Here is a 19,201-nt window from a genome sequence, read left to right as displayed (position 1 = left end):
CTAAGAAGGGCAGAAGGGAAGAAAGTTGTTGGCGCACTTCAAGTCATGGCGCGACCGAGCTCAGCGCGATGAGTTGGGCTCTGGAACTCGCGCCATGTCAGTCGGAAAGGGAAAAACAGCCATAAAACAACCCATTACCGGGAGACGATGACTTCTGTGCAAGTGTAGACTCTTTCTCCTTCTTCTGGTGCTGCTGCTGCTGCTTAACCTCGAACTGCTGCTGCAGGATCATCTAGTACAAGATGTACTTACACAGAACTTTGACTTCTGCTTCCACCGATCTGAGTTTCTATTTTCCAGCCCTTGTACTCCACAGACTGCTGCTGCTGCTGCTACTACTTCCAATTCCTCTTCATATCCAATTGTGGTGCTTATTGGTTTTCGGTTGCAGCTCAATCGTTTCGCATCAAACCACGGCCGCCACCAACCGCCAACCGCAAAAGAAAAGAAGCAATTCCCAGGCATCCGATTTTCCGCGGAGAGCTTTCCAAGTTCTTTATTGATGAGTCGCGGCAAGAAACGTGGGGGCGCGAACTCGCGAATGAAAAATGGTTTACCGAAGAACATCTTGAGGTCCAACAAAAGGCCCCGCAAAACGATGTAGAAGAATAAGAAGAAGAAGAACTTGCTGCCGGACTAAGAAAAAAAAACAGCGCCAAAATGAGTCGCAGAAAACATGTGGAAACAGCTCGCGCAGTAAGACGACGAAAACCGGAAACTCATTTTTACTCGCGAACTCGTAAACAGACTCGGCAAACGGACGCAAACGGACGCGAAACTGGTCAGACGTGAAGGAAGAAAATTGTTGCGGAAAATCGCAGAAAAACAAAATCTGAAATAAACTAACATTAATCCGGCGCGAAGGAGAAGACGAAGCTGAAGTTTTGGAAACTAACGCGTAGAATGTGTAGACGGACGAACCGTGGCGGCCGTCGGCACAGCCACAGCAGGAGTCTGGGGTGCAGTCAAGCGTTGGATGGAAGTTTTGCAGATGCTGCTTTCCTGCTTTTGTCCTGCGTTTTCGCGAGACCGAGACCGACTTCGAGGACCAAGACCGAGGACGATTCCGTTTGCTGGAAGCTTTATTTTAGATTCTGCAGCCCGCCAGGGCCCGAGGTCAGCGTACCGAGCGTATCTGATTCCTTATATGTATTTGCGATCGGAGTTTCCTGTTCTCCCAGGATCCGGGAGTCCAGATTTCGGGATATCGATGGCCGAACAACCGAAAGGCAGGAACGAAACGAAAGAGTGAAGGTGAAGACTGTTTGGCTCGCTAACAACGGGAAGCCAACCAACTGCTGCTGCGGTCCCACCCTCCGGAACAAGTTGTAAAGTGTGTTCCCAGCCAGCTTTTCCTCGGTTCATAGCATCGGCAACCGACGGGGCTCGGAGTGATCGGTAGGTAGATAGAAAATTGGCCATCACACAGACGCAGCTGGTTTTGTGGTGTGATGCGGTGTACGGGAAAATAAACTTGTTTATCACTTGGGTTAGTAAATCGAGAAGTTTTTTCTGTTCGGTTCTTTTTTTTTTTTGATAAACTAACAATCAGACTCCAGGCGGTGTCCAAGGTGTATCGAGGACATTCTTCTCGATGGAGAGGCCGAGGGGTTCGAGGTGTCATGGTTTATTTACCGTTCGAGCGTTCGAGCGTCGTCAACTGTCAAGCGAGAGAAGTGGATCCGGAAAAGCGACCATTTAATTAAAATCCCAGTTTAGATTGAGCGTAACATGAAGTAGCTATTGCGGAATAAATTGGTCAATTCTATTTGACCTCAATTGCTAGAGGATAGCTTTTTTTAAGATCTTACTATTTTGAGAACATAATTCAATATTTTAATTACCAATGTTGTTAAGTGTATGAGTTGTAGCGGTAAAATGTATGAGTTATTGCAGCATTTGCTTCGCTAGCCGTTAGATTAGCTATAAATAATTGATTAAAGAGTGCCAAAGATTAGGTTCTAAAGCTGTGAACTAATGTACTGAATGATTGCGGTTAATAAATTAAAGGTTATTTAATAATGCTTCCATAAGATGTTGAAGAAGCCATTATTATTTTGCGTCTATCGCCATCCGGTGGTTGGATGCACTGAAAACTTTTGATGGGATAATGTTACCACCAAAATGTTTTATTAAGGCCCAAAAGATTTGCAATAAAATCACGGTTCGGCAAGAGTATTAGTCCTTATGATAAGAGATTCGTCTTGTTTGTGATCGACAAAAGCCATGCATTTTGACATATACGAAACCGTTTACTTCAGTAATCGATTTGTTTTTATTATTTATTCTTTAAACCTTAAAAAAAGGTTCAGATCTAATAAAACAAAACTTGAAAAAAAAACTCTCAAATAAACATAAATCTTTTACATCTTCATTTTCAACTCTTGTTTGAAAACCAATGTACATAATGTATTGCAGAAAATCAATTAAATCTTAATGTTAAAGTATGCTCGAAGAATCAGGTCACGGACAACAGCTCAGACATTGATTGCTCCGTTTTTCAACGAAAAAAAAAGACATTTCTATCTCACACTCTTTGTTTCAAGTCTTCGATCCCGATCATAGAGAGCATCTCTACTCAAAAACCTTCAACCTCATTTCCATCATCGCTTGCTATGTTCTCACGAACAGCACAAACCGAACACTTTTCCGCAGCTGTGCGTGCCTTGGCGTGCCACTCCCAAAAAGTGTCTCTTCACACAAAAAAGGGGACACGACAGATCCTTTTCCTTTTGTTTACCGTCAATACCCGGCACAACCCGGCGCGTACTGCGGATCTGCATTCATCTTTCCCTTGTGCCAAAAACACAAAAAGAAAACTAAATCTCTACCACCACCACCACCACCATCACAACCAAATAACCCTAATCAAACACCAGCAAACGTGAGCAACACTTCGGTCACTGGCGGAGTGGGTGGTTGTCCGCCTGTTTTGGGCACGCCGAAACGCCGTCGATGTGCTGCTCGATGGCCAACGATTCGAAAACTCATCGAAGGAATTCCAAAAGCAAACAATGAACATCTCATCCCGCTCATCATCATCATCATCGTCATCATCATGAGACCCGCAAAAGAGCATCATCCGCAAGGATAACGGGACCCAAAGGACTCCCTATTGTTTCTCCACCAGGTATCAGTACCACCTGCCCCTTGGGTCTACCTGCCATTCCCGAGGTTTCGAGCAAATTCGTTTCGCGCAGCACTACGATCATCGTCATCATCATCGTTTCGGGGCCTACTCGTCCGGGCGTATCGATGAGGCCTCGGCGTACGAGACGAAGCGAAAAAAAAAAGGATTTTTTCTCTCGATTTGCATGGACCGTCCCCGGGAGGTGATACGGTGGCTGACCAACATTTTCTGGTCGGGAAAATGTGCGCTCGCCAGCGCCATAAATCAAGCGGCAGCTCGGATCTTATCGCTGAATGGCGAATCCGAAGCACCAGAAACCGAGAGACAGAGAGCAAAAGAGAGAGCAAGAGAGGGAGAGAGAAAACACTGGATGCTTTACTCATGCTGGGCGCTAATCTCGGGGAAAATGTCCCGGCCTAAAACCGTGCCCACTGTGACAAAGGGAAACCGGGCTCCATGGCCAAGGTCTCTCTAGACACTCTAGACACCCACCTCCCCGGGTCCTATTGCCTAGCCAAATTCCGATGATTTTACGCATTTTCCCCGTCTGCTCCCGGGCACCAGAAGCAACAGCAACACCGTAATCAACGTTTCATGATCTAGACCGGGTCCAGAGAGAGGGGTTCACGAGAGGGAAGGCAAAACGCGCAAATGAAGGATGTAAAATTAAATCGAAGGATATTCTAATGACCAGCACACCAACCAACCGAGGAAAGGTCCCAGACCAAAGCAGACCAGGAGCTTTACGCTTGACGCTTTTTATTCTTCGTTCTGTGTTTTTTTTTCTTTCTTTCTCGTCGAAACCGGAAGTGCCGTCCTGTGGTCACTAAAGCGCTTGCCGTACCAGACCCTTCCGTAGGTTTCCCCTCCTGGCGAGGAGGTGACATGGTCGCTTCCTCAAAATTTCACGTTTCACGTCTTCAGCAAAATTGATTGTTATTCCAGCACCAAGCCGTGCGAGGCCAAGGAAAGGACGAAGGTATGCGAGGAAGGGTACAAAGGAAGCGTGACGCCAGTTTTGCACTCCCCGGGACATTCCCCGGGAGTTGGGTTTTCGCCAACCGCCGGTTTTTCTCTTTCTCTCTCTCTCGCTTCTGCTTCTTCAAATTATTTTTTCGTTCTAATGACTTTGATTTATGATCGGTTTGGAAATTAAGATTCCTGGGCCGGGCAAGATGGCCACTGACTCACCGTGACTCACCGGACCATGGGAGGCACCGGCTAACCGGGATCGTGGACCGAGAAGCGGAGGATTTCTGTCCCTGGAAGGTGCTCCCTGAAGGTGGTGCGTGATGCGTTGAAATAATTGATTTTCGCTCTCTCACCTTCCTGACCGGACGACGAATGATGCGGCGATGATCGTATCAAATCCTCCAAGGACACCCGTTCCCCGTTAACCACTCCCGCTGGCTAGAGGGTCCTGGAAGAGGTCCCTGGACGTTTGGTTTGGCTATTTTTCACGCTTCTTAGAGAGGGTAATGATGGGCTCGGTGGCTGTTGATCTGTAATTAGTGATAAGGCAAGGACGCCTTTCGGAGCGGTTTTCCAGGACGATAGTGTCCTGTCGGGAGGATTTAGTCGCAGGGCAGGCAGGTAATCATTATTTATTGTTGTACCCCCAGCTGGTGGTGAGAACGTGGAGGAGGAGTAAGGATCATTCCGGGGTTCTAGGGGGTTCTCCGTCTAGCCGGTTAATGTGTTTCTTTGTCTAGCGATTTCGGTCGGAGTGTTTTGTGGCTTCGTGACCGGGACGATATCCGGGATCCCGAAGGATGCCCTGAGCTGAGGTGAATTACCATCTCCATAAATCAATCATAAAATGACAATGGAGTGGCAGAGTGTTCTTTGGGGCGTTTTGATCTTTTTTGATTAAAGGGTCCTTTGGGAACGGGTTTTTTTCTTCGCTCGGCAAAGTGTGAGGTAGATAACGAGATGAAACTCTGCTTAGTAGAATAGTTAACACTATTGATTCGTTCGATTTCATTTTGTTTTTAGATTTCATTTCAGTTGCCTTTGCACAAATCCCACTAATTTACCGCCAAGGCCTATCAATACGACTTATCATTGCCTATTATTTATCTATGAACATGAATTAAAATTAACAACGTTTGAAAATGCTAGTAGCGTTTGCAAAGAAATTGTGTCACATTGCAAGACTGAAATAAATAAACAAAGCGTCAAACCGGCCATTACTGCTGAACTAACGATAGTTTAAGCATCTTATGCTTTCATCTATTGGCACCTTTTAGCTCGTAATTTGTTTAACAACTAATTTCATAACTATTTCATCAATAGTTTTAATCCTTTCTATACAAACTACTAATTTTGGACTATTAATATTTTTGCTACATTTTTCGAATAAACGGACGAAACCATGAACCTTGAATTAAAATTGGTTTTTCTTTCATTTCTAAGCAACATTCGCAAAATATTTCCTGTTTTTTGCAATACCTTGTTTTGGTATTCATTTCCTCGTTTTCTCAAGTATTAAACTGTATTGTATAATGTATTGTAGCGACCCGACCCACCTTCGACCACCTCTTTAGCCAGCAGTTCGGTCGCTGCAAACGCAAGCGTTATTTCTTATTACTTTCGACTATTACTTTCGACTTTCGGCTGATGCAATTGATCTCAAAGCGCCGACATTTAGGCAAAGCACGTCTACCACCGTCACCGGTAGAGGGCAGGGCTGGACAGCAAAACTGCAGTGTCAGCACCTGCGCGGCCCGCAAGAACTCCTCGCGTGAGGTAGGCCCAATCCACAACAAGCCGCACCGCGAGGCCAAGCCCCTAGCCTATATTTGACACCGCTCGGATGTAGGTCGGTGCCGAGCCGAAGTCAGCTGCGCACCTGAAGAGGAAAGACGATGCTTTCTTACGGTAACGGGAAAGGGATGACAGAGGCGTAGGAATGACATAACCGGCGCCTCGGCATCGGAGACATAGCACGCGCCACGAACCCCCGAAGAAGAGGACAAGACGATGCTTTGTTCCGGTAACGGAAAAGGGAGAACAGAGGAAGGAATAACATAATTGGCGCTCCGATATCGGAGACATAGCACGCGCCGAAAACGTTATAGTTATAACACCCGAAGATCGCCGAGAAGTCCCGGCGGTGCGCACATAGATCAATTATGTACGGATTGCGCAAATCAATCAATTATTGCATCATCCCGATCATGCCGAATCAGCCGATGACGTCAAGTTGACAGAAATTAACCAATTGTATCATCCGGATCACGCTGAATCAGCTCGATGATGTCAAGATTACAGAGATTAACCAATTGCATCGGCCCAATCCTGCTGAATCAGCGCGATGACGCCAAAATTACCTAAATTTACATAAGGACGAACTATGGAAAAGAGGGGGGAAGAGAGGGTGAGAAGGGACTCGTTACGTAACAATTAGAACTAAAATTAAGACTATAAAAACCCGTGAATTTCAATAAACGAGTTGAGTTGTATTTTGTGCCGAAACCTGTGCAGTCTCGTCTTTCACTGCTAACCATCTTCTTTCAGGTAAACCCTCCTCGGCCCCTGCCCCGCCTCTTGATCCTCTAGAGAACCCCACCCGCGGTAATTCTCTTCTGGACACCAATTGGCATTCCCGGGCAACTGACTAGCCTCCCCACCCCCGGGAAGGTTCCATAGTTAGTGCAGCGCTCAGCCTGTGGATCCGCTAGAGAACCCCATCCGCGGTAATTCTCTCTTGGATGCCACTTGGCATATACGAGCGGCTGACTAGCGTCTTTGCTGCGGAAAGGTTCTATAGGACAGCGCTCAGCCCTTCGATCCGCTAGAGAACCCCACCCGCGGTAATTCTCTTTTGGACATCGATTGGCAGATACGGGCAGCTGACTAGCCTTTCTGCTCCCGGGACGGTTCTATAGTTGGGTAGCGCTCAGCCTTTTGGTACGTTAGAGAACCCCACCCGCGGTAATTCTCTTCTGACCACCAATAGGCAGATACGGGCCACCGACTAGCCTCCCCTCCCCCTCTCCCTGGGAAGGACAGTCAGATAGATACACTCCTGGTGACAGCCTGCTAAAAGAAAAAGCGCCATCGACCACTCGGGCCATAGCGGCTGACGGACTTCATCAGTCCGTACATGATTAGGTCCAGACCCCTCTCCGGGTTTGGCCTCTTCAGTATATAATGAAGCTGCAGAAATCCTGTCAATAGCTGCTGAAAATAATCCTTGAACTGAAAATAGAGCAAAACCAAATCCAGAAAACTTTTAAACATGGGCTGGAGCTAAACTACAGTCCGTTTCATAATGAATTCATAGCCTCACCCTATTTTATCGATTTCGCGCTCAAATAAGGCGTCCCAAAAATAATTTAAATGATTGTATATTTTCCTTTTATCTCTAGAAAACGTATGCAATTGGAATTTTAAAAATATCTCAAAAATTGTGGATGAGAGAGCCAAAAAACCAAAAATGAGGTGTTTCATAATGATAGCCTCACTAAGGATTTTAAATATAAATCTGCATATTTTTACAAATCTCATCCAAAATCCAAGATGTTTTAGTAATCAGTGCTTCTTCTGTTATCGTTTCATCCCAGAAAGATGAGTTTCGGTTCACTTTTTGGCATTTTTGTCAGGTTTTTCTTAGATAGAAACCTCTGTGCATAGCTTATGGACTCTTTAAGCGTCTGTATGATCCCAAGATGGTTCAATCTGGTGAATCGTAGTGATATTAACAAGTTTAGACCTTTATTATATGATATTAAGCTCAAATAGAATGCTAGAAGGTTATTAGGTTGATCTACAATAGGTCAAATCACGCCTTGTTTGGATTCCTTTCGTAGGCCATCGCGGTTTTTTAATTAGAAATCGCCGGAAAAACGTTGTAATTTTCCAATTAACAGTTCAAATTGTTGATCAAGGATGATATCTTACAGTATTCTATTCAGTATTGAAGGAATCACCCAATCCATCGTAGGATCGCTACAGAATACTTGCGATATTACATGCAAAAAACCGTTAAAATTTCAACTGAAGGTAAATCATGTAATCCGGTTGAAATTTTCCCGGAAATGAAATAAAACACTTGAAACATCAAGAATAATGATGTTTCATCACTCTTGAGACCTTCTAAATTGATACGGAACCAAAAACATACGAAAATGTTGAACATCATAACTTTAACTGCTACAATCATTCCTTCACGTTATCAGATGTGATCGTAAAGCATGTCCGACAATTTTAGTTACAATTTTGATCAAGCAGTTTTGTTTCCAATAGTCTTTCCATAATGTTAGAAGTGTGATGAAATTTTTTTTTGATAAAAATCAATCACAAATCGTTCTAAAAGTGCGAGTAATCGTATGTTTAGCTTGAAACAGTCCGCAATTTTTACCTATTATTCCTTGAGAACTATGCTTGCAGGCTTCCACAAGGCTTCAAAATCTTGTTTTCTTCAGGTTCTATCAAGTAGTTATTGACATCCATCGTTAATATAAGTTGTAGGCCTGCTATCATACGGTTAAACTTTTCTGTAGCATACCATGCGCCACTTTGCACAATTCTGCACTCATGTAACAGTACTGCACGTCCAATAATCACAAAATATCAATAATAAACTTTAGTTTATTGGTTAGTTGATGTATCCTTTTGAGAGAGCAATTTACCTTTTGGTTTTCCGTTAGTAAAAATTATTATGTCCTAGTGAGGCTATCATTATGAAACACCTCATTTTTGGTTTTTTGGCTCTCTCATCCACAATTTTTAAGATATTTTTAAAATTCAAATTGCATACGTTTTCTAGAGATAAAAGGAGAATATACAGTCGTTTAAATTATTTTTGGGACGCTTTATTTGAGCGCGAAATCGATAAAATAGGGTGAGGCTATCATTATGAAACGGAGTGTATGTTGAAAAACTAACTAACTAATTAAAAATTAATAGCAAATTTTTAGCGAGAATAAAGCTTAACCGGAAAATGTTTGCTATTAACAATTGAATATTTATTATCAAGAATTTCAAAACTGCAGAATTGCGAATTGTCTAAGTACGTTGATTTATGATTATTAAGGATACGATAAGTTAGGAGAAATGATCTTCTATTAGGAGAACGATCATCTACTAACCATCAGAATCATGCTGCCAGCACATAGTGCTAGTAATAGCCTAGCAATTACATTGGATCGCACGTACAAGAAAACATGACTTAACAAAACAGCATTGAAACATTACATTTATGTTATTGAATATTTGAAACTCTTTCGAAACATCCATAGACAATTCTTAAAAAGTGAAACAATGATAGAAGGTTTGCTCCTTCGGCGAACATCCAACGACGATGCTTTAATGTAACGTCGTATGTAACGTCGTGTTACCTGCCAAACAGAAGCTGCCCTCGAGCCATACCGGGGACCGCCATGCCCTCCACCCACCGTTGAGAGAAGTGGACGCAAGAATTAACGCAAATCAACCCTGCACCCCGAAACAACGTGTAACAATGCGCATAAATCATGCTTTCGGGCACGGTGGCCAGACCATCGAGATCGAGGATCTCCTCCTCTCTCTTTATCTCTCTCTCTCTCTCTCTCTCTCTCTCTCCCGGTGACAGTTCGTTCTGGTGGTGGATCTGCCCGCGGCCAGAAAACGCTGCATCGCAACATAAGTTCTTGGATCCTGCCGGATGATGATTCCGAGCTACCCGAGATGCAACACATGCAGCCCTCTCTTCCTCTGGTCTCTGGCTTCGGTCCCATCCCATCCGGTGACATCCAGTTGCTGGGTTGAAAGTTAAGCTGAGCAGAGAACGTGCGATAAGACTCTTGGGGTGGGTCGGTCGGGAGGAAGTGCAAACCCTGAGCATCAACGCTCAGGTTGTAGTTTGCATGTTCTCCTCTTTGCACCCTCCCGTCCCGGTGTCCTCGGCACAGCTCAACGTCCCCCAGGCAGCAGCATTGCCGCCAAGGTGGAATGATATGATTATTACGAACAGTACAACTTTTCTTACCACGAACCAAGCCACCATCACCACTATTCTCACAGATAGAAGCGTTCGGTGCCCGGTGGCGATGAAAAAAGCAACCACCCCACGGAACAGCCACCACAACAAGAGCACCGGCTTTCCACCTGCAACAAAGCATTCTTCCCACGGGGTTCCTGGAAGGAAATACTGCACTCCCGGTGCCGAACGGTGGTGCCGGTGGTCGGAGTGTTTGTCGGAATGAAAAGTTACAGTTTTCCGCCTCCCCTTCCATCGCCACCACCAACCGGCACACCGAGGCTGGGGCATCGCAAAATGGCGAAAGATTGGCGATCGGGCATGCAACAACGCGCACCAACGCACCCCACACACTCCCACGAATGCGATGAATTGTAGATAAAACTGTGCAAAACGATAGTGAAACTGCTGTCGCCCGGTGCGGGCTAAAACCCCTCCTCCCTTCCAAACGGACGCTCCGCTGCAAATGAAACCAAAAGAAGTAGAAGAAGAAGAAAAGGAAAGAAGGAAAAGGAAAGAGGAAAAGCTCGGCAAAAAACGGCGGAGAATCGAGAGGACGAGCGAAGACAAATCTAGCAAGTTTGTGTGTCTTATTCTGTGGAATACAAATTGCACAAGTTTCCTCCTCCTCCTCCTCCACCCACTTGCTGCTAGGCGGCTGCTTTACATCAAACCATCTACAACAATCGGTACTGAAACTGAAACTAGACATTGTCGTCGGTGGTTGTGGTGGTGAGGGAGTCCATGGGGTAAGGACTGCATGGAATGGCTGCATTCCCGACAGGCAATATCCTTGGCACGTTTTGGACCGGTTTCCTCCCGTGCATCATGTACACCATTATCTCACGGTGTGTTTGTGTGTGGGAGGAAAGTTGTTGGCTGCTGCTGGTGCTGCATTTAGCCCGCGGCAACTATGGGACATGGTTAAGCGCGCGTTCCGGTTCCGGTTGGTATCGCGGAACAACGGATTTATGTCTAATGTGGTTCCGGTTTCGCTTTACAATGTGTTACTCAACTGTTACACTGTTTGTTGGTTGTATTAATAACCGTGTTCGTCTTTCATTTTGATGCAAAATTATTTAATTAATGTAGCATTTTGCTTATTACAAGCTTTAATGATTATGTATTAGCTTTCCATCATTTAAATTAATGAAACCATTATTTTATATCTTTTAACCGCTCGTAGAAATCCCTAATAAGGATTCGTAATAATTGTTCAAGAACTTTTTCATTTTAATCGTTGCTTTTTAATATAATTGATGAAATAATTGACTTTCTTTAATACATTTCTTGTCTTGGTTTCTTGTTATATGTTTGTCTTACTATTTTTCCAATTATATTTTTGCTTCATACGCCACCGGAAGGTGATATGAAAATTTCGATCCAAAACGGAAGTGGAAAAGAAATCGCGTAGTTTTGATGTTGACAATGAAAATGTTGTTTATGGAAAAAAATGTTTCAAAGTTGCGACATGCACTGAGCCACGTTTTACGCGCAGTTTTTCAAACTGCCTCAATCCTTGTCAATTTGTCTTGAAAAAAGCCATACAATTATGATATATTCTTGAAAACTTAACAATTGTGCAAAAAAAATGTATAAAAATGGAACAATATATTTAAATTCGAAAGATACATTCCCGCTGAAAACATCTATTTCCATATTTAGAATCCATTCTCGAATCTAAAAACGGAACACATTGTAACATTGTTTCGGAAATCGGAAATCTTGGCCACCAACTTGGCACTCGGATACGCCAGCACTCGTTCGTTGCCATGGCAAATAGCAAACCTGCGAATGCGATAATGCCAAGTGTCAATCACTCTCCTTGGAAAACGCTCGAAACACACACACACGTGCACAGCACCACAAACCCCGTAGCCGTACGGAAATCAGATTCCGAAATAGAAAACAACCCAACCACCACCACCACCGTCAGTGTACCGGATGTGGTTGTTGGTGGCGTGGACAAGGACCGACCGGACAGGAAAAAGCGACGTCGTCCTTCATCCATTCCGTCGTCCCTGTCGTCCTGGTTGCAGCAACCTCCAAAGAGCAATTTCCTGCCATTTGTTTCCGATTCTTCTGATTTTCCGTTTGTTTTGGGACCGCTTTCTTCACTCCGCTTCGTTCACGGTCCGGGCCAGCCCCGCGGTCACACCCGGTGTTTGATGGCATCATTTGATGGCGGATCGGATGCGGAGTATACGGATCTACGGAGCGGCATCGGCCGAAGCGAAGGACGCTGAATGGTCAAGGCTGTGTGAATGTGGAAAATGGCAACATATACCCGTGGGGTTAATTTTGTGGGGACAATCACACCGAGAAGAGAGAGAGAGAGAGAGAAGAGAGAGGGAGTGCGTTTTTTTGGCCCATTCCCTACGATTTGGTGTCTGCGGAACTCTTTTATGTTTTATGCGCATCCTGAGTGGTGGTAAAGGGCTCGGCGCAGCGTGTTCCACATTTCTTTCGGAGGTTTTTTTTTGTGCCGAAACTCCGAACCGAGAACGAGTGCATTACAGGTAATGTTGTGCTCTAGGTTCTGGGTTTATGAAGCCGTTTGGTTGCCTTTTCTCATACTTTCTTTCCTTTACCTGCTTGCACACTTCGCGTTGCCAGAAGCAGTACATATGACGCGTTGGCTTACAAAGTTGCTCTCTCAAGATGCTTCCGGGGCTAGCGAGAAGCTGCACTCCGTAACCGGCACATACGGGCGCACTTCACGCAGCTGACTACCATCGCTGCGAGAAGATCGAGAGACGTGGCCCAGTAACTGTAAAGTTCCTTCCGGAATCTGGCTGTGAGTACGAGGAGGTTTGCCACGAAATCTGGTGCATGCTGTTTCGGTACTACTTCGGTACCGCTTATTTACTTGGCGGAATTCTCACACACACACACGTGATGACCGGTGTGGCAATAAGTAGGTCATACTGGAAGCCACGCTAAACGGGAATTATCGTAAGTGAATTGCGGTGCGAATAAGAGAATAGTAAATAGAAATTAAAAATTCATTTATGCTCCCTTATACCGGACTGCAGACGGCATCCGGTGTTTTCCGGAGAGGGAAGGTGCCACGGGTGTTAGTTGTCCGCACCCGTGGTATCGCAAAAACAATTCGAAAGAAATAAAACTGTTCCATTTGCTTAGCTGTTAGTTGCGCAGTGCAGTTGAAAGTATTCGCTAACTTGTGGCCGAACTAAATCCTTGGTAACCGCCGCTGGTGCTTATGAGGTGCTTTGGGAACGGCTAATATGAGGGTCTGTTAAAAGTTAAAGTGTAGTTAAAGGGGTAGTGAAACTTTAAATCAACAAACAGCACAGAACCATGGGAGATGGTAGTGAATTAGTTTTGGAAATCAAAAATGTCCCACCATTTCTCGCAACTCTCAAATTGACTATAATTGCCTCAACATTTATTACATTTATTTTTCTATTTTTTCTAGAGTTGCAACCATATAATGATTGCATTCATCTGTCTTTATTTACTACAGTTCTTCGCAATACGATTTAAAATTCAAATCCGGGATCAATAATTGAGCAATTCTTGCTTTAGTTTATTAAATTATTCGCGTTGTTTTTGGTAGCTACGTATACTTAATTAGCTACTCTTAGGTAAATATTTATTTTTCCTTACTTATTTTTAAGTAACATTTTAATTACATCTCTTTGTCATATTTGAACAGTTATACCACAACTTAATCTTAGAAGCATTCCGTTCTCCTCTCGGTAGCGATAATGAACAGCTAAACATGATCTTTCACCGTTTTCTTTAATATGTTCAAATTCAATTCGTCTTTGCCAGCGTATCACATCACTTTTTGGAAGAGACTCAGAGAACCATGCCATAGATCGGGTGACCTTGGTAATGCCTCAGTACCTAATGTTAAACATAATCAGCAACACATGTTTAACAAGCTAAAGGGCATGCACTCTTATTATCAACCACCGGGCATCACCACATTAGCTTCATCTGGCAAATCATAGCTCCCCGCGGACGGTGGACGATAGAAGGCATATTCCTTGCAGTCGACGCTTAATCAATATAGTTCTTTTTTATTTTACAGAGCTGTCGCTTACCGTTTAAATTATGCAGCCGCCCTGTGATCTTTGAAAAAAAAACTTGGCTATCATGCAGTGGTCGTTATGGTTGTCCTGCTCGTTAAGGCCATTAAGACGATACCTATGTGACTATTTCTTCGATATATCATTGTAATGCCCAATGTTGAGCCCATTCGTCGGCTTCCTCATAACCCATCTTGCCTACATTGAACAACCCCTCTATCGATATGCTATGCTCCTCATGCTGGTTTCCCCGAAGTATGAGCTCATTGGATGGATTTTCTGAATCCACTAGTTCAATTGAAAGCTGTTGCTGGTTTCATGGCATTGGATAGCGACGTATGACGGCCATGAACCAATCCGTCAAAGTCTTAACCTTCGGTGACTGAACGGTAAACGTCGATCTAAAATTGATCCCGTTGAGCACTGTCAAGTTGCTCGACTGAAAGCGATCGAGTTCACCGCCGATACCCCAGAATTTGTTTGCATCAATGATCACGTTCTGTGTGTGGCCAATGTAGTTCCGTGTCGCGTTGAACAGGGTTTCATTCGTATTCCACAGTTCTGAGTTGATCTCACCCACACGAATGACATGTGCTGCATGAGTTCCAGGCACCTCACTGCTTCGATCTTGGTACTGGACGGCGCCACCCTGCACTAGTCCGACACGCAGCAGCTCGGTGTATTCGGCTATTGCTTGTAGAGTTCCACCGAAGACGAAGTACCGCTTCAAACGGTTGACGATGTGATCGAGCGGATTGTGCACACGGTTCTGGTAAGAGCGCTCGTCGCCATACAACAGTTCATGGTAGTGATCCGAGTCTTTGTCCGATTTTACTTCCGTTTTTATCCGAGGTGCTGGGTTTGCACAAGAACTGCTCAACAAGGCGACTAGCATCACAATTGTCAAGAAACAAACTTTTAAACGACCCATCACGATCTGATACCAATGGCTGACTGTGAACGTTGCTATTCTCATCTCCTTTTTATACAAAAGTTATGCGCCCGATGCAGTCCACTTGCTTGCCCCATAGGTTATCGGTTTACTCAGCGTAAACGGTAATCATTTTGGGGATTTCCCTTATTAGTACTTCGTATGTATCTCCTTATCACCCGTTAGGTTGTAGCTATCGCTTTCGCTAGAACACTTGTCCATGCCTTTCTATCTCCCGCATTACACATTGTCCATTCTCGACATAGTCTACTCATCCATAATAAAAACAACCGATGCACAATCAGCGGAGTTTTAGTGGTAAAGAATTCGCTAATTTTAGAATTATAAATAGACTAAGAAAGATTGCTAAACGGCAGTTGAGATTGGACTTGCAGTTGAACCATACTTTTCCGCGTTGCTTTGCCGATTAATCTTGCTATGGGGTTCAGCAGCGATGACCCTTGCAAGGCGCCAATCAGCGTAGGAAGTCAATCATCTAAATTCTCTGCTGGAAAGAGCACTCTAGTAGCGGCCGAAACAGGGAAACATTCCATTTTTAACGACAGCTCCTTCTGGTACGATGCAAAATCACCGACAACAACCAATTTAACTGATGTTAAAGGCAAATCTGTCTCTCCACTATCTGTCTTTCACTATCTACTTGTCTACTGGCATCTTATTACCTGTTGTTTGGTCAATTTGCACTAAATAGTTCTGTGGAAGAAAAAATAATTTTTAGCAAAGGAAATATTGCAAACCAAACACTACAATGTGTTAATAAAAATCTCTTATTAGTAAAATTGCGTCATAATTGCATATTGTCCCACTTGTTCTTCATAACGTGATGACATAATAATTAATTCAGCCGGGCTTGCAGAATATAGAAGAGAACTGCTGGGAATAGGACATCAGAGCAGGTAATCTAGGAAAATATTCCATCAATGTAGCAAGTTTGGTGAAAAACATATTTACATACAAAAAAAAGCGTACAAATGTTACTTTTCGTTTATAACCATGAATCAACACTATAATTAAAATGCACTCATTCCTACGACCACTTTAGCAACATTTGCACCTTACAATTAAACGCAACTTGCCGCTTTATCGAATCGTCGTAAACAAAGCATTTTTGCGCATTCCGTGATTAGAAACGCAACATTCCAGCTCCCAGTACCGCAAGAAACTTTTCGTCGCTTGGATCGCTTTTAAACCATTTGCACCACGGTGCTTGCCACGGTGCTCGTTCACCCAATGCAGATGCACCCCATCAAGGGATGCATCCACATAAAAAGAGACCCTCCCTTTGACTGCAGACTCCCTTGTATCTTGCGCGATTGCGTCCGGTACGTGGAAAAAGAACTGAAATCCAACTTCAAATTTGTAAATAAAGTTGAAAAGGCACCCAAAAGGGAACTCTCCGATCCGACTGCCGAGCAATGTCCATTCCCAAGAGTCATAAAACCGACGGCTGGACCATTCACCGGCCTCACGCGGCCAATGGTCACTGGAAGGAAGAAGCTCCCCGGGACGTTGCATGTTTGGAAGTTCGGGGAGGTTCCGACACAAAAACTCCAACCGGTGGTGGCCCCCGAAAAGGATTGCCAATGAAAAACAGGAGCAATAAAACTGGCCGGACGGCCTGCTGCTGCTGCTGCTGCCGCTGTTGGTTCCGGGTGTCCAAATAGCGTACCACCAGTCTGCCTTGGCAGCTGCCAACTCGTGGCAACCGTCAATCTGCCCTACCGTGACGTTGCACCGATGCCAGGGAGACAATATTATTCCCCTGGAAATGGTTCTCGGGAGGTACGGCGTCCGGACAGCAATATGCAACACAGCACAAGCACAAACAAGAAGTAGCACCAATGGCCTACCATTTTCCCAACCTTCCCAAGCAAGATGCAATATTTGAGAGTTTGGCAAAGGCCGGCAACCTAACCTCACAAAAGCGACGCAACGGGCGCAACAGAACAGGGAACAGGGAGGGAACGATTGCCAGTCGTTTCCCTTTTAGGAGGTTGGTGCATGCCACAGCACTGCAGTGACAAACGGGAGCAAACAAACTATTTCATAAATAGGGACTAATTGCATAAAAAATATGCTCGACCCAATGCGGCCACGGGAGAGTTCCCCCCAGGGGGAAAACTTGCAAGGGGTCTCGCAGCTTCCTGACGCAGCTCCCTGGTCTGGTCCTGATTTGGCTGCTTTGTGCAATGATCCTTTCTCTACAGATGCGTCTTGGCCCTTCTTGCACCTCGGCCATTCTCCTTGCTGTTGTTGCTGTTATTACTGCTGCTGCTGCTGCTCATCGTTTGGCTTATTATGTTGGCCGTTGGTGTCAATGCGCCGGTTCCGTTGCGAGAAGAATAAGAAGAAGGAAGTAGACGAGGAACATCTTTTCTTCGGCTTTTCAATTCTACCGATTTCTTCCGCACAGAGGAAGGCAAAAATACAGCAGGAAGCAAAACTCCCATTTGGCACCCGGTCGGTCCTTTTGAGCGTCGCCGTGTTTATGTTTGTTCAAGGCTGGCGCAAGAAAAGGGATTACACTGCTCCGTTAAGATGGTCGCCGGCCTTAATAAGTCTGCTTAGGAGGAAAAGCCTACCCGAGGAGAAGGGAAAAAGGAAATCACGACCAAGCCGGAGGCTCGTGTCTTGGAGGCTTCGGCTTTAGCCTTCGGGGATGCTGTGAAACGGAGCAACTGCTTTTGGGTGCAAATAATCCGGGAGCGGATGCTATGGAGCCTCGCAATGGATCATTTGTCATCGCCATTGTGCAGGAAAGGGGCTGGGAGTTGGATAAAAGGAAAAGGAGGCGGCCTCGATGTTGATCGAGGCTGTTTTTGTTCGAAAATAGCCGCGAAACCGGATGAACTTCCGGTGTTTATTTGACTTTTGATGGCCAGCGGTATGTCCGACACCACACCAACCATTGCCAGCTCATCATCGCTGATCACCCCCCTCTACCGAGGCCGTGATTTCGGCGAAGGATTTCTTTCGTTGATCGCTTTGAAAATAAGAAAAGATGAAGGGAAAAAATGGACAATTCTTTGCGCAACGCACCTGCATCGCGAACAAACGAATGGATCAGGATGTTTGCATAGGAACATGAAACCCGAAAAACGACCAAGGACCAAACCATGACCATGGAAACGGACTGCGATGACAGGCGGAGTGCATCTTTCCTTCACAGCGACAGGAAGTGGAGAGCCTTTCGGTTTATGAATTACGGTTGATGCTCCGGGACCGATGATCGGTCGCGACGACGGAAGCAAATGGTTCGGATGAATGTTGATTGTGCCTCTGTCACTGTGTCATGGTGGCCAGATGCGCAGAATTAATGGTGAAGGACCGTAAACCAGCGAGTCGCTGTAGCGAATCAGTAATATGATAGTTTGCGGGATGGGAAGGAAATAGCCCACCGATGGTTCGACCTGTCGAATGGATCGCTGTTAATATGGATGCAAAAGGCACGATATTAAAACGGGTGTATTTGGTTTCCAGGACAAGGACCGGTTTGTTTTTTGGGGCCGATTGTCCTTGGTTTAAGTGATTTGTTTGGCAAACGTTTTGTGGATGGCGGGAATCGGATATGGGTTTGCCAGTTCTGTTGATGTTTATACAGTGATGTAAGTATAAACGTGTAAGTGCATTTTTTTTAGGATGACAAAAGTGATACAAACCTTCAAGCGACATAATTATAGAAGAAAAAATTTAGACATTGAATGGCGCAATTTCAAAACAAGACATTAAACATACAGCTCTTCCGTTGTTAGATATTTAAAAAACCAATTTCAAAACAAACAATTTGCAATTAAATATCATGCTGCACGAATGAATATGCTTTAGCTCATTCCAAGCGATAGATGCAACGATCAGTAGCGAATTTCTGTTATTACTTATTTTTATTTTTATGCTGATAACTACACATTGAGTACAGTCTAGTGGCACTACTTGCCAATAGTGCAACAACAAAGTAAGATTTTTGATCTGATATAAAATCAATGCGGGCAAACATAGGTTAAAGGGCCAAAGCCAAGGAATCAGTACGATGAGTTTGTATGACTCCATCTAAAGGAAGAATAAATGAAAAGGAATAGATAAAGAAGTGAACATTGAAA

At 44.5% G+C, this 19,201-nt stretch overlaps 1 protein-coding gene across 1 annotated transcript; it reads right to left on the bottom strand.

The window, feature by feature from the left end:
- Positions 1 to 14,468: 14,468 nt before the first annotated feature.
- Positions 14,469 to 15,128, bottom strand: LOC125955363 (uncharacterized). Its single transcript, XM_049686497.1, has one exon. The coding sequence runs from the start codon at positions 15,126 to 15,128 to the stop codon at positions 14,469 to 14,471; it is 660 nt and encodes a 219-aa protein (XP_049542454.1).
- Between the last annotated feature and the right edge of the window lie 4,073 nt (positions 15,129 to 19,201).

The sequence above is a fragment of the Anopheles darlingi genome, chromosome 3 (genome assembly GCF_943734745.1).
Source record: "Anopheles darlingi chromosome 3, idAnoDarlMG_H_01, whole genome shotgun sequence".
Lineage (NCBI taxonomy): Eukaryota > Metazoa > Arthropoda > Insecta > Diptera > Culicidae > Anopheles > Anopheles darlingi.
The sequence above is the reverse complement of the archived record's forward strand: the minus strand, read 5'-3'. Positions and strand labels throughout refer to the sequence as shown.

What these genes read in the sequence shown, in the direction of transcription:
- LOC125955363 (XM_049686497.1), bottom strand. Translation starts at nt 15,128, where the DNA reads ATGAGAATAGCAACGTTCACAGTCAGCCATTGGTATCAGATCGTGATG.